This window comes from Protomyctophum parallelum, assembly GCF_964188405.1.
Source record: "Protomyctophum parallelum genome assembly, chromosome: 20".
Lineage (NCBI taxonomy): Eukaryota > Metazoa > Chordata > Actinopteri > Myctophiformes > Myctophidae > Protomyctophum > Protomyctophum parallelum.
In genome coordinates, this window is record NC_139718.1 from 41,818,900 (window position 1) to 41,832,005 (window position 13,106).

Sequence of the window (13,106 nt, forward strand, 5' to 3'; positions counted from 1 at the left end):
TGACGCAGTCACGTGACGTGACTACCAGTGAAAGTGACATATTTTTTAAATTAAATATAAATGCCTTTAGAGACTTCATTCAAAGTGCAGCTTGCATGAATTAGGCTATATAAAAACATACAATCCCCTTGTAAGGTTATAGCCTACACGACTAAGCTGACCCACAATAGAAAACAGTTTGTGGGTATTTTATTAATTTAGTATTTTAATATGCTATATATATTTTAATATGCTATAGGCCTATATATTTTTTATATATTTTATTCACATTTAATTTTTTGTCATACTATTAATGCATTTTTCATTTACTTTATTAAGGACGATACATTTAGCATCAACCAACAACAGGTCAAACAAACAGCTTTATTTCTGTCTGAGCGACATCCTGGCGTGCGTGCATGCGCGCGCCTGTGGTGAATAGTACGTGTGTGTGCGTGTGCGTGCGTGCATGAGTGGGTGCGTGCGTGTCTGTCTACGGTGTGGTGGGTGCTGTGCTGTTGGGTGCGTGTTGTGTGTGTAACTATAAGCCAGCTCCACAGTGCGCAGTAGTGGAAGAAGCAGAAAGAAAGGAGGCATTCGGTTCATTTCATTGTGATGATGATGAAGAAGAAGTAATGGTATCACCATGACGGCGGGCCGGGTGGTGTGATATTTATCCCCATAATAAAGGACAGACGCATATGGGGACAGGCGGGGTGAGTATCAAGGCAACTATATAACCGTCATGTATCCTGACATGTCTAGGAATAACCAATTAACCATATACATTGAACCGACGTTACTACCGTTTTTGTGCTGCCAGTGTTGTTGTTTTTTTTTTTGCATCTATTTTCTTCGTTGTGATCTGCGAAGCTTGTAGATCGGCTATTTTAACGTTGTAGTAGGCGACGAATTCAAGGAAATTGTGTCTCAAATAAAGCGATCATTCATTGCAGTGCCAGTGAAGTTGAGCACATGTAGAAGTAGCCCTAGAACGGCTCTTGTTGTTACATACAGTATGTAACAACAAGAGCCGTTCTAGGGCTAATGTAGAAGTAGCCCTCCAAGCAGAACCCAATGGTGCTGAAGTTTCTGACTTTTTGACGACACAGACCATGGGGTCCTGTTCCAGCAGTACCATGCCACCTGGTACGCGGACATACATAAAACATAAACAACGTGTTTACGGCCTGTCTGCGCTCTTTGACGACTTTTTTGTGTGAGGGCTTCTGAATCTGTGAAGTATAAGTACCTATACATGCCGCTGCGAATATCTCCTGTGGCGCGGAAGCCGTTAAGTATTTAACTTTGTTTGACCGATTTGGTCGCTTTGATTCTTCTCTTCCTTCCTTGTTTATTGACACCTCATTGTACCGCCTATCTGGCTAGCTAGTGGCGCTATAGCTATGACAGAGCAGATCAGAGGCAGGGACGTAGCCGCACAAGCCAACCGCACACCGGGAGGCGGTACAATAAACGGTAAACAAACAAGAAGAATCAAAGCGACCAAATCGGTCAAACATAGATTAAAAATACTTAACGGCTTCCGCGCCACAGGAGATATTCGCAGCGGGATGTATAGGTACTTATAGTTCACGAATTCAGAATAACTCAAACAAAACATGGCCGTCAAACGCCGCAGATACGATCTTAGCAAGCATATCTATGTCCGCGTTCCAAAATTCCCATACGAAAATATAGTTATGAACAGGGACCCTACATAAAACTCATAAAAATTTCAGAAAAGCTTTATGGAGGGTTCCGAGAGGGGCTAATGTAGAAGTTGTGTTGTCATTAGGCTATGCATTCTATCAACGACATTTATTCTTGAGATATTGGCACTTTAAAGGATGCATTCTTTATGCTTTTAAATACTCTGACTGACTTGTTTGGTTCCTGCTTTGTTAGTTCATCATTTCATCATCGTGTGTGTGTGTGTGTGTGTGTGTGTGTGTGTGTGTGTGTGTGTGTGTGTGTGTGTGTGTGTGTGTGTGTGTGTGTGTGTGTGTGTGTGTGTGTGTGTGTGTGTGTGTGTGTGTGTGTGTGTGTGTGTGTGTGTGTGTGTGTGTGTGTGTGTGTGTGTGTGTGCGTGTGTGCGTGTGCGTGCGTGCCAGAGCCAGAGTGGCTCACAACCTCAGTCCTCCTCAGCCTGCCCGATGATGGCCTTAAAAGTCTAAAATCTCCCCGAGTCATAGGGAATTCCCTTTGGCTTAGTTAGATAAGATGTTGGCTTTCCATGTGTGTGCCTGCCTATTTGTCTGTTTAATGTTGTTCATGTGATGTCATAAGTTGTTTGGATGCTTCTAGGGCTCGATCCATTCCACACGTAAAATTATGCTACCTAGATAAAAAAATCACACCTGTGTGAAGAGAGGGGGGTCCGCCTATATCATCGTACATCATCATGACGTAAACTAGACACTGTGCCTATTTGCTCAGGCAGACAGGCACTATGACGTAAAATTCTCCATTCATTGTCAATGGGAATTTTATGTTTATTTGTAGGACAAAGTTTGTGAACACAATAACACATATACTAGCTGGATATAGTGCCCCTCAAAAAACCTTTTCAAACGAAGCTTCGAATATTTGAATTTTTGAGGTCAGCCTTACTGTATGTGTCACACCAGGTTGCTGCTGGACATTTGGGTGCCCTACAGCCTACACTACAGGTGTAGGCAGTAGGGCACCCACATGTTAAAATGTAAGTGTAAATGCTTTGTGGAGCCTTTTCAGTGTTTCACAGTATTCAATTAAACGAATTACTTTCCTGTTCTACCCCGGTTCAAATCCGGGGTAGTACAGGAAAGTAATTCGGAACCAGATTTGAAACTGGGTCTTCTGAGCAGGGGAGCCTGCCTGACTGCCTGCTTGCTCATGAGGGAGATGGAACACATTGCAGCCACTTTGTGACAATAGGGTTCATTGCACACGACACGGGTGTCAAACCTTGCAGACAGGTGGTTTTGAAGGAGGGTAGTCACACTTTATGATGGCTGGTGAATTCATGAATTCATGTCTGACAGCCAGGGGAACTGATTGCCTGATGAGTATCTTGAAAACCAGGCCCATTGCAAGTCGTGGACGGTGCCGTTTGTGCTAATAAAGAAAAGCTAAAAGTAAAAACCTCTGTCCTCTACCCTGAGCCATCCCACCCTCGCATAATGAGCAGGGCTTTAAGTGAGTTCTGTATGATGTAGTAGTAGTCTGACTCTTTCTTATTAGTTTGTTTTGAGAGGTCTGTTGTTTTGATTTTAGTGCCTTTTGAGGTGTGTGCGAGCGCTCTCCTCCACTCATAAAACGCTCATAAAACCTTTACAGCAATGGGTAAAGGCAAATACCAGAGCAGTTATAACAGTTAGCTTATGTTGACTTTACTAAATTGAGCCTTTTTAAAATCAGCAAAAGAGACTACGCTTATGGGTTGTATCATAAATATCATGATATCCTAAATTATAATAATGCGACCATAATACTGATTTAAGAATTGGTTTGTAGAACAATCAACAGGTTTACAGTAGTTTTTGCCTAATCCCTGTTCTTTTTGTAGTTTTTCAGAAAGGGGGGGGGGGGAGGGGAGAGGAGAAAAATCAAAAAGTAAAGAAACATTACAGAACAAAACATCAAGATATCATTATCTACATAAATACTACACATTATTATACAGAAGATAACAGTATAAGATTAAAATACATGTGAAAGTTGTGACACAATAACACATTAGTACTAGGTCCACATAGCAGCAGCTATGTACATGAGAGATTATGAAAAAAAAAAAAAAAGATAAAATAACCACTGGTAAAAATCCACATGTCTGCAGGGCATACATTACATTAATATCAACATATTGACATTGGCCTACTTTGACGTTTCATACCTGCTCAACCCGGCAGACGAGACCTTCTGCCTCCTACACCTACACCTACAGAACAAGATTCTTATTAATATGTCTCTGAGTCTACGGTGTACTGTACGGTATGCCATAACTGATATATAGTGTAGCTCTGTAAGGGGCTAAGTAATGATGCCTTCGGCTGCACTGCTACAGTATGTGACAGGCCTGTGAGAGTCACTCTTCAAACACTTGTGACATCTTAGCTGGAGTGCAATAGTCAAACGGCAGATAGTTCTCCCAGGCAACCTCAACAACAGTGAACCCCCAGACCAGGCCAGTCACTTCTCTCTCTGACCTTTTTCATGTTGAGTTGACCCCAGTCGTCCCGGTCGTCCACCCCAGACCACTAACCCTGGCATCCCAGTTTTGGGCCCAGTTTGTGTAAAAGTTTTCAAAAGAAGCAACATTTTGACAATCCACAGGTGCACAGTGTGTTGCGTAGATTGGTTAGCCTTAGTATATAAGGCTCAAGCGGTTAAAGTGTGTGTGTGTGTGTGTGTGTGTGTGTGTGTGTGTGTGTGTGTGTGTGTGTGTGTGTGTGTGTGTGTGTGTGTGTGTGTGTGTGTGTGTGTGTGTGTGTGTGTGTGTGTGTGTGTGTGTGCGCGTGTGCGCACACAGAAAATGCATACTTCCTTCCACAGCGTATATGCTGATTCAACTTTAAAATGTCAGTCATTTTATTTAGAAAACATAGGCTCTAGTTAATTTAAAGCCTTTATTGAAATCCCACTGTATGTTTAAAAACCGATATCAAATGGGGGGGGGGGGGGTCTACTCTGTGGCCTAATGCATATCAAATTTGGAGTCCTTGAAAATAATAAATGTTGGATCAGAATCACAGCTATAGATCCATAATACCTTGGAAATAGAAACAAACTTTCTTTCTATGCAGCCTTCGTCAGTGCTGTAAGTCAGTGTGGTTCCCAAACCTTTTCATGATAAGGACCCCCAAAATGATGATACTCAATAGCCTGTGGACCTCCATTTGAAAATACTCGCCAAGGACCCCCACAAGAGAAGACTCTGGGGCCCCCGGTTTGACCTGAATTGGGCTACGGCCCCCTATTTAATGGCATTTCTATCTCTGGGACCCCAATACATATTGTAAAATCAAACTTAATTTAACTCTGCGAGTGTACACTCTCTGAGTTACAGACCCCTAAAGGGTCCATTTGGTTTCTAACTATCATTTAGCTGGGGACCCCCTGGAACTCCCTCAAGGACCCCTAGAATTCCCTGGAACCCACTTTGGGGGAACCACTGCTGTAAGTAATGGATCATGTGTCACTGGAAGAAGTATAGTGCCTGCAGTTCCTTCTAGCATGTTTCATCATCAAGACACTTCCCCATTCCTCTGTCCCCTAGGCCAGTATAGGCCTAGCTGTGTCTAGAATGGACCTAGTGTGTGTCGCAGGCTAATGGAACGCCTGGTTCCCAGTGCGCTGTTATTGTTGTGAGCAGCGCTAATGAAAGCAGAACGGCAACCATGGCATCATGTGCTCTCTCTCTCTCTCTCTCTCTCTCTCTCTCTCTCTCTCTCTCTCTCTCAGTCAGCTGTCTTGACTATTGGTTTATTGATTTAGCTACAGGGGTAGCTACTTGGATTCCCCATCGATGATGTCACTGGAAGACGGTTTCTGAACTGCCCACAGCCCTCCTATGAGACACAGACAGAGTAGAAAAAAATGGCGCCATGATTATTAGTGAGGACCTATTATATGAAGATAGGTTGAAAAGTGGTGAAGTGGTCCTTTAAGACAATGTTTGTGTTTACACAAACAATCAAAGCGGGACAGAGGAGGGGCTAGCGCTCCTCAAAAAGGGGATCTCTGAATGATAAAGCAGACCTGCACACTGCCAGGAACTTCATCAGGACGGACAAACGTCAAATGCAGAAGTTCCTGACCTTGTGCGCTGTGCGGGTCCTCTTCTTTGTCATTCACAGATCCCTTTTCGATTAGGTCAATGCAGAGCAGTGGTTTTCAAACTTTTTGTCGGGTAAGTCAAACCCTGGTCAGCCCTGGTTTTGTATTTTAGAATAGTGACACCAGGTTAGGTGGTTGGTTATATGTGCATTTATTAGGGTATATGATTTGTATCTGTGTTGGCAGATGAGTGCACACAAAGTGCAGATATAGTAAATTTAAAAGTCATTCGTAATTGTATTGTATAGTTGTAAAACAGTACAGAGAAACTGACACAGGGAACCAAGGGCTGAGGAAGAGGAAGGAGAGAGTGCATGCTGTGGCAGTTGAGGGCCAGCCCCTCATTTTCAATGTAGCCAAGGTACAAAACACTAAAGGAATTATACATTTATATCCGTACACACAGCAATATTAAATGTGAATCAGAAGACAGAAAAGACTCGGAAAACGAAAACAAATATTCAAAGAACTAAAACGGATAAACCGAAAAGTACTTAAAGGACAACTTTAGTATTTTTCAACCAAGGTTCATGTTTTAGTTTGTTATTAGATAAAGTAAAAGATGAGTGTTAATCTTTTTTCATTTCCTGCTTTCTTTCGTTTTAGGGATTTTAGCTGTTTTTGACAGGGGGGCGGGGGCATTTGAGCATGGGGCTAAATATGCATTTTTTAACACAATTTTATGGTGATTTATTTTTTTATGGTTTACTATAGTCCTAATAAACGCCAGGAAATTACATCTGGCCACAGAAGATCACATGATCTACTGAATGTGAAGGTATACCTATACTGGGGGAAGGCTTGTAGGTGTGTATAGGCTCAATATGTCAGTTTGTCACATTCAATAGATCCTGTGATCTTTTGTGGCCAGATGTAATTTCCTGGCGTTTATTAGGACTATAGTAAACCATAAAAAAATAAATCACCATAAAATTGTGTTAAAAAATACATATTTAGCCCCATGCTCGAATGCCCCCGCCCCCCTGTCAAAAACTGCTAAAATCCCTAAAACAAAAGAAAGCAGCAAATGAAAGAAAATGAACACTCACCTTTTAGTTTCTCTAATAACAACCTAAAACATGAACCTTGGTTGAAAAAAACTAAAGTTGTCCTTTAAAAACGTTACAATCTTGACCAAAAGTGTTGGAAACCATTTTCCATTTTGACTCAACGAAGGCAGTGATCTGCTGGAAAGTAATCCTGGAGATTCTGCCTACCAGTGACATCATCTACACTAGTGTGTGTGTGTGTGTGTGTGTGTGTGTGTGTGTGTGTGTGTGTGAGAGAAATGTATGTTGTTCAGAATACATGTGGGATGCTTCGTGAGCAGGGACATGTTGAGATGTGTGTCGTGTTGCAGTGTATTTTGTAAACACTAAAAAGATGTTACTGTCTGTGACCATGAGACTGAGCATGCTCAGCTCAGACATGTACGTATATAGGCGCAGCAGTGGTATGTCGAGGAGGCTTATTGTCGGTATCAACCAGAGTACCCTGAATCTATCCCCGTTTCGTGGAAAAGATTAAAGAATGCTGCCAACCTCGACCTTTTTGAAAACCTGTGCAGCGCTGCTGTGAATATTTGGTCACATCAAGTATACTGTAAGTAACTACTTAGGTATATTTTCTTGACAGCTTTCTTCAGTGGCATCCCTAATTTGGGCATTTCATTATATGCACAAATCTTTCAAAGAATTGTCAAACATTTAGACTATTTTTGTGTGTTGGCATGTGTTGACCAGTTCCGTGGCCTGGTGTTAGAGTGCCCACTCTGAGACTGGAAGGTCAGGGTTCGATCCCCGGCCGGGTCATTCATACCAAAGACTCTAAAAAATGACCCAAGACTCGGCATCAAGGGTTGGATTGGAGTGTGCAGTCCCTGCGACATACTAGCGTCATATCCAGGGGGTGTACTTGTACATCTGTAGCTGCCTCAGTCACGCTACAGATTCAGGAGATAGGCTAGGCTCCTGCCCCTATGGGCCTCATGGCCCGGCAAGGCTTATGTGGTTAAATATATGCAGCAAACCTGCACGTCTAAAGACATGACAATAATGCATATTTCCCGGCTGTCTGGTCTGCCCATTGTGCATGCAGGATGATGGCATTGTGAACGTCAACCCAAGGCCACAGCGGAGGGGAAGGGAAGGCCTGCCTCACAGCTCTGCTCTCACCTCCCCAGCATCCTCCTCCTCCTCCTCCTCCTCCAAGGTCAGTATAGGTGAAATGAACCACTAAAACTAGAATTTAAATAAAAATGTAAGTCAAGTAAATCTATAAAAATTGTCTGTCAACACATGCTCTGAACGTGTTACCTTGTGAGCTTGTAGATCTGCTATATTTGCTATTTTCCCACATTGTTGAATTTTGCCCCTCACTAATGACTGAAATGAATAAATCTAAAGCCGACGAAACTAGAGAACCTGCTAGTTTAAAATAGTTCTTATTAAAACTTAATTGAAATTGAAAAACCAAAAAGTAAAAAAAAATCTGGTGCAATCCCCCCCCCCCCCCCCCCCCTCTCTCTCTCTCTCTCTCTCTCTCATATTAGAGACACAGCACTACCCCTCTCTCTGTTTCTGGCGCCCCCTACTGGTATTAATAAGTTACATACTCGTGCTCACTTATACAGGTACACAGGTAAACAGGTACACGGACATTGCTGGTTGTAGGAGTGGTTGCACCACTCAAAAAAAAAAAGAAAAAAAAGTAATGGAAAAATTAAACCAACTATATAATAACGTCCTTGCTGCCCCAGCCATGGAGCAGCTCCACTGGGCCCGCCATCGCTGGGGGCAGCTGCTGGCGGCGGACGTGAGCAGGGGCTGGTACTCCAGCCCTGGAGTCTCCCTGCCCGCCAAGGGCTCCCTGGAGCCCCACCCGGGGGCCGGCGGCTCTGCTCAGAGGCCCCTGGAGCATTCGGGGCCCGGGGGAAGCGGCTCTCCTCAGAGGTTCGGGGCCAAGCGGAGGACGGTGGTGGCCAGGCACGGACCCTACCAGGCGGAGTACCGCTCCGTCTCCAAGGGTTGCCAGGGCAACAGCATCCGTACCACCAAGTACAACCTGCTCAGCTTCATCCCCATGAACCTCTTCCAGCAGTTCCACAGGTTGGATGTTTATCTTTGTAGGTCCGTTGGGGGGACTCAAACTAAGTTAATCCATTAGTATTATTAGTACTTGCGCAAGCAGAGCGCGCAAGTACTAGTTTCGCCCAGGACGATATTCGGTGCGTATGCACCGTCCCAGCACTTTTGATGCGTATGCACCGTCCCAGCAAATGACGTAATGACTACTTGTGCCTGATACGGCAGTGGTGCCAGATTACATACATGTATACATAGGAGCATTACCTTTAATCCACCCGACACTAAAACATATCGTCATTACGTCACCATCGAAAACCAATTACGGTCTGGCATTGGGTCCTTTAATCCACATCTTTATTACGTCATCATTGAGAGCTAGTTATACCAGTTACCCTGACGTCATATGCTGGGACGGTGCATACACATCAAAAGTGGCGCAAAGTAACCAAAGTATACCGCTAATCAACTTACAAATTACATATGCATATACACAGAGGCATTTAGTATTAATATCACTATAGCCCAAGATTAAGTAAATTTAAAGCAATTGACCATTTAAAACAAATAATTATATAATTATACTGTATACGTGATAACATATTTTATTTCAGTTTATATACCTTTTTTTTCATCGGATATCGATGTTTTATTTTTCTTTGAGAAACTAAAAAGGGATCCAGAATATAACTGTATTTATTTTATAGATATAAACTTGTACCATACTTCATAATACTACTTTTTTACATGCATAAAGTAGGTAGGTAGCAACTAGCTAAACCTAATAATTCAACATTTCAAACGTTCCTTCACAGAGAAGCTGATATTTGACAGTTTGTAGCGGTCGACAGTACTTGCGCGCTCTGCTTGCGCACTAGTGTGCAACAAGCAAGTATGCACTCGACAGAGTGCAGTTCTAGTTATTGTTATTGTTGTTAATATTATTACCGTATATTTCCGAATAGTAGAGGGGGGTTTAAAAAGAACCAGGTGTCTTTTATTTGCACCGGGCCATAATTTGGTTAAATCTTGAGAACCTACAATGAAACCAAATACGGGTTCATTTCGTTTCATTTCACGCTCTCAATGGTTACATTATAAATCATGCGCATTACTTAATTTACAAGAAGTGTACACAATTAGAGAATGTAAAAGAATTGTTATTTTGATCATTTTACTGTTATCTCTCCTATGGTACCACATCAATACAGCATGGAACTGTGGACAAAATCTCATCAAATATGGCTCAAATGCAGAATAAATAATGGACCTTGGAATTGAAAAATATTCATATACAGTATAGGAAGAAAACTGTACTTTTTAAACCAATTTCTCTGCATTTCAGCTTCAGTTGGTCCAATGTTCTACGACTTTAGGTCAGATTGTGAAGCGTTGGTGTTTTCCAGGCACTAATACATATGTTTCCTGCGCAGAGCGGCCAACCTGTACTTCCTGTTCCTGGTCTTGCTGAACTGGGTTCCAGTGGTGGAGGCCTTCCAGAAGGAGATCACCATGATACCGCTGGCAGTGGTGCTCGGTGTCATCGCAATCAAAGGTTCCTCTCACTGTTCCTTTTACCAGGAGTTAGTGTCCAGGAGTTAGGAGTAAAGGCTCATACATAGTCTGGATTCTCTGTGGTGGGGTGACCACCAAACTACAACATGACGTCACGAGCCGCGGTGAAGAGCAAACCACCGCCACCCGCTCCAGCCCTTCTCTCTGTTTTTACTCACCACCGCTCAACGTTATTTCAGCTCCGGTGGTCAGCTCACCACCGGAGCGGTGGTCACCTCACCACCGGAAGACTATGAATAGGCCTTTAGTGTCCTTGAGCAAGAGTGTGTGTGTGTGTGTGTGGGTGAATGGGTGAATGAATGTAATGCACAATCTATGTAAGGCACTATATAAATGTGCCATTTACCATAACACGGCTGGCAGTGGTGCTCAGTGTCATCGCAATCAAAGGTTCTTCTCACTGTTCATTTTGACGGCAATCTTTGATTCCGGTTTAGTCATAATCTTCTGAAAATTATTTTTAAATTTCGTTTGTCATATTTTACTCATCTGAAATGTTCTGAAAGATTTTAGTCAACTAAATTATATTTTTGAGGGGCAGGTTTAATGTTTGTCTTTAGTTCAATGTTTGTTTTGTAAACGCATTGACAATGATGGGAAAATGTGTCATTTACGTCATATTTTCTCTTTATTGTTAATGGCGTTTAATGTTTGTTTGCGCCGTTTGATTTACATCACCTAATCAGCATGAGTTAGACTTTAATATATTAGCGCCCATCACTTCTATTATTCGTGGAGGTGGAGGGAATTTGAAGGAGGGAGAGTGAGAGATGGCTTGCAGCGAATGAGAATAAAGTGAGAATGTGGTCGAATGTCGAGAGACAGACTGCTTCGTGGGAGTATGTATAATGAACTTGTCATTAGCGGATGAGCGGGGGAGGGGAGGCGGGTAGTAATGTACATGCCTTCCGTGCCAGATCAACTATCGCTACACTGGATAAGATTAAATTACATGTACTGTAACAATCGCCCTCTTCACAGCAAGGCAAATTATTAACTAAGGAATAAATCAGCAGGATCGTGGGGTCTACTTTGAACACTTTATAGGAAGTTGTAATCACAGGTAAACGGTACACTTCACAATGACGTCTCTCCCTGTCTCTTTCCCTACTAAATGATATAAACAAAGAGGAAAACAAACTCAAACCAACAGTCAATAATTACATTCAAACCCCCCTCCCGCCCCAAACCAGTCCCAAAGTCAGCGGAACGCAACTGCGCTTCGAATCAAACAAATAATAAAGACCGCGTCCGTCCTCCTCTTCCAACGAGGCGCATGCACGCGATAGTCTAAAGTTATTGTAGTTTAATCCGACGCAATGCATGAAACGCGTGGGGTACCCCTTAGTATTGACAATCCTCCAGGAACACTTTGGAATGATCTCACCGATCGCAGCAGCTCTGTTAGCCTCCAAACGCCGGCAGATATAATCCTGTTTCCAACGCCGATCCCCGAAGGCAACTCCAAGTGTGATGCAAGTTTACCCGATGGGCACGACTGTCCTTCAATTGTCACGGCTGCAGATAGACACGCTTAAACTTTAAAGGTTTTATGACATTCATTTTCATTTCTTTTTCTTTTTTCTTTTAGGTTTTATGACCTCAATTACACCCAAAAAACCTGAACTTTGAACATTCAGTGGATTTTATGTGGTCTGAAGTTTTCTTTGGGATTTTTTGGGCCTTTTGAGCTACAATGAAAACAGGAAACACAGTGAAACAGTGACATCTGCTGGCAAATCCCATTGACATATATGGGATTTGCAGTAAGTGATGTCACTTACTGCCGGCAAATCAGAGCACCTGTTTGAGCCAGAAAACCCCAGATCACAGAAAATCTACTGAATATTAAAAGTTCATGTTTTTTGGGTGCAATTGAGATTAGAAAACCTAAAAAAAAAAGAACAATTCCAAAACCTTTTTTTTAATGTCACAATCCCTTTAATAATGGTTTGAACGCTATCTTTTTTGATTGATTGAAATATTTATTAACAGTTTGTAGAATTTACAGTACATTTTAAGCACAAACTCAATACAAAGACTGTCAACTGTGAGTGGACGACCCAATTAAGCATTACACTTGTTTACAACAGGGTCCACATTGTTCAATTCATCAAAAATCTGGCGCCTGGAGCTCCTCTTCTCCTCCGTGTAGGCCTACACACTGTTTGTTTGGGAGATCCCTCCCGTGTGTCACTTCCTCCCCTTAGTAAACTTGGGTGGTGGCATCAATCAGTCATTGACACCTATCAATCACCCTAGTACCAGACCTGTTACCTTTCACATAGAAATAGGATAGAATAAGACTCTCACAAACCACATGTTACATATCACACGTATACAAATAACATAGAAAATAAAGCAGAATGACATTAATAATGTGCTTTTGTCACAGTACGGTACATTGATGTTTCATATTGAGTTTAGGTGAGTTCACTGAAGTGAACTTCCTCTACTTAAGTTGTGACATCACAGAACTTTTTTTTATTTTTTTATAAAACATATTTAGTTTTTATCTCATCATTTGAACGTCCGGCCGTTAGGATGACGTGTCGCCCCTCCTGCCATTCTCAGATGCCCTGGAGGACTACCGGCGTTACCTGTTCGACAAGAAGGTCAACAACAACGTAGTGTGTGTGTACAGCGGGT

The 13,106-nt window shown here is 42.4% G+C and overlaps 1 protein-coding gene across 1 annotated transcript in view; it reads left to right on the forward strand.

Annotated features, from left to right (window-relative positions):
• Positions 1–564: 564 nt before the first annotated feature.
• LOC310878160 (phospholipid-transporting ATPase VD-like) overlaps positions 565–13,106 on the forward strand; it is a 60,914-nt gene continuing 48,372 nt past the window's right edge. The window contains exons 1-5 of the mRNA XM_083792311.1: positions 565–695; positions 7,897–8,010; positions 8,558–8,906; positions 10,316–10,437; positions 13,032–13,104. Of these exons, the coding sequence (XP_083648437.1) occupies positions 8,560–8,906; positions 10,316–10,437; positions 13,032–13,104 (542 nt within the window). The 5' untranslated portion in view covers positions 565–695; positions 7,897–8,010; positions 8,558–8,559. The remainder of the gene's footprint in view (positions 696–7,896; positions 8,011–8,557; positions 8,907–10,315; positions 10,438–13,031; positions 13,105–13,106) is intronic.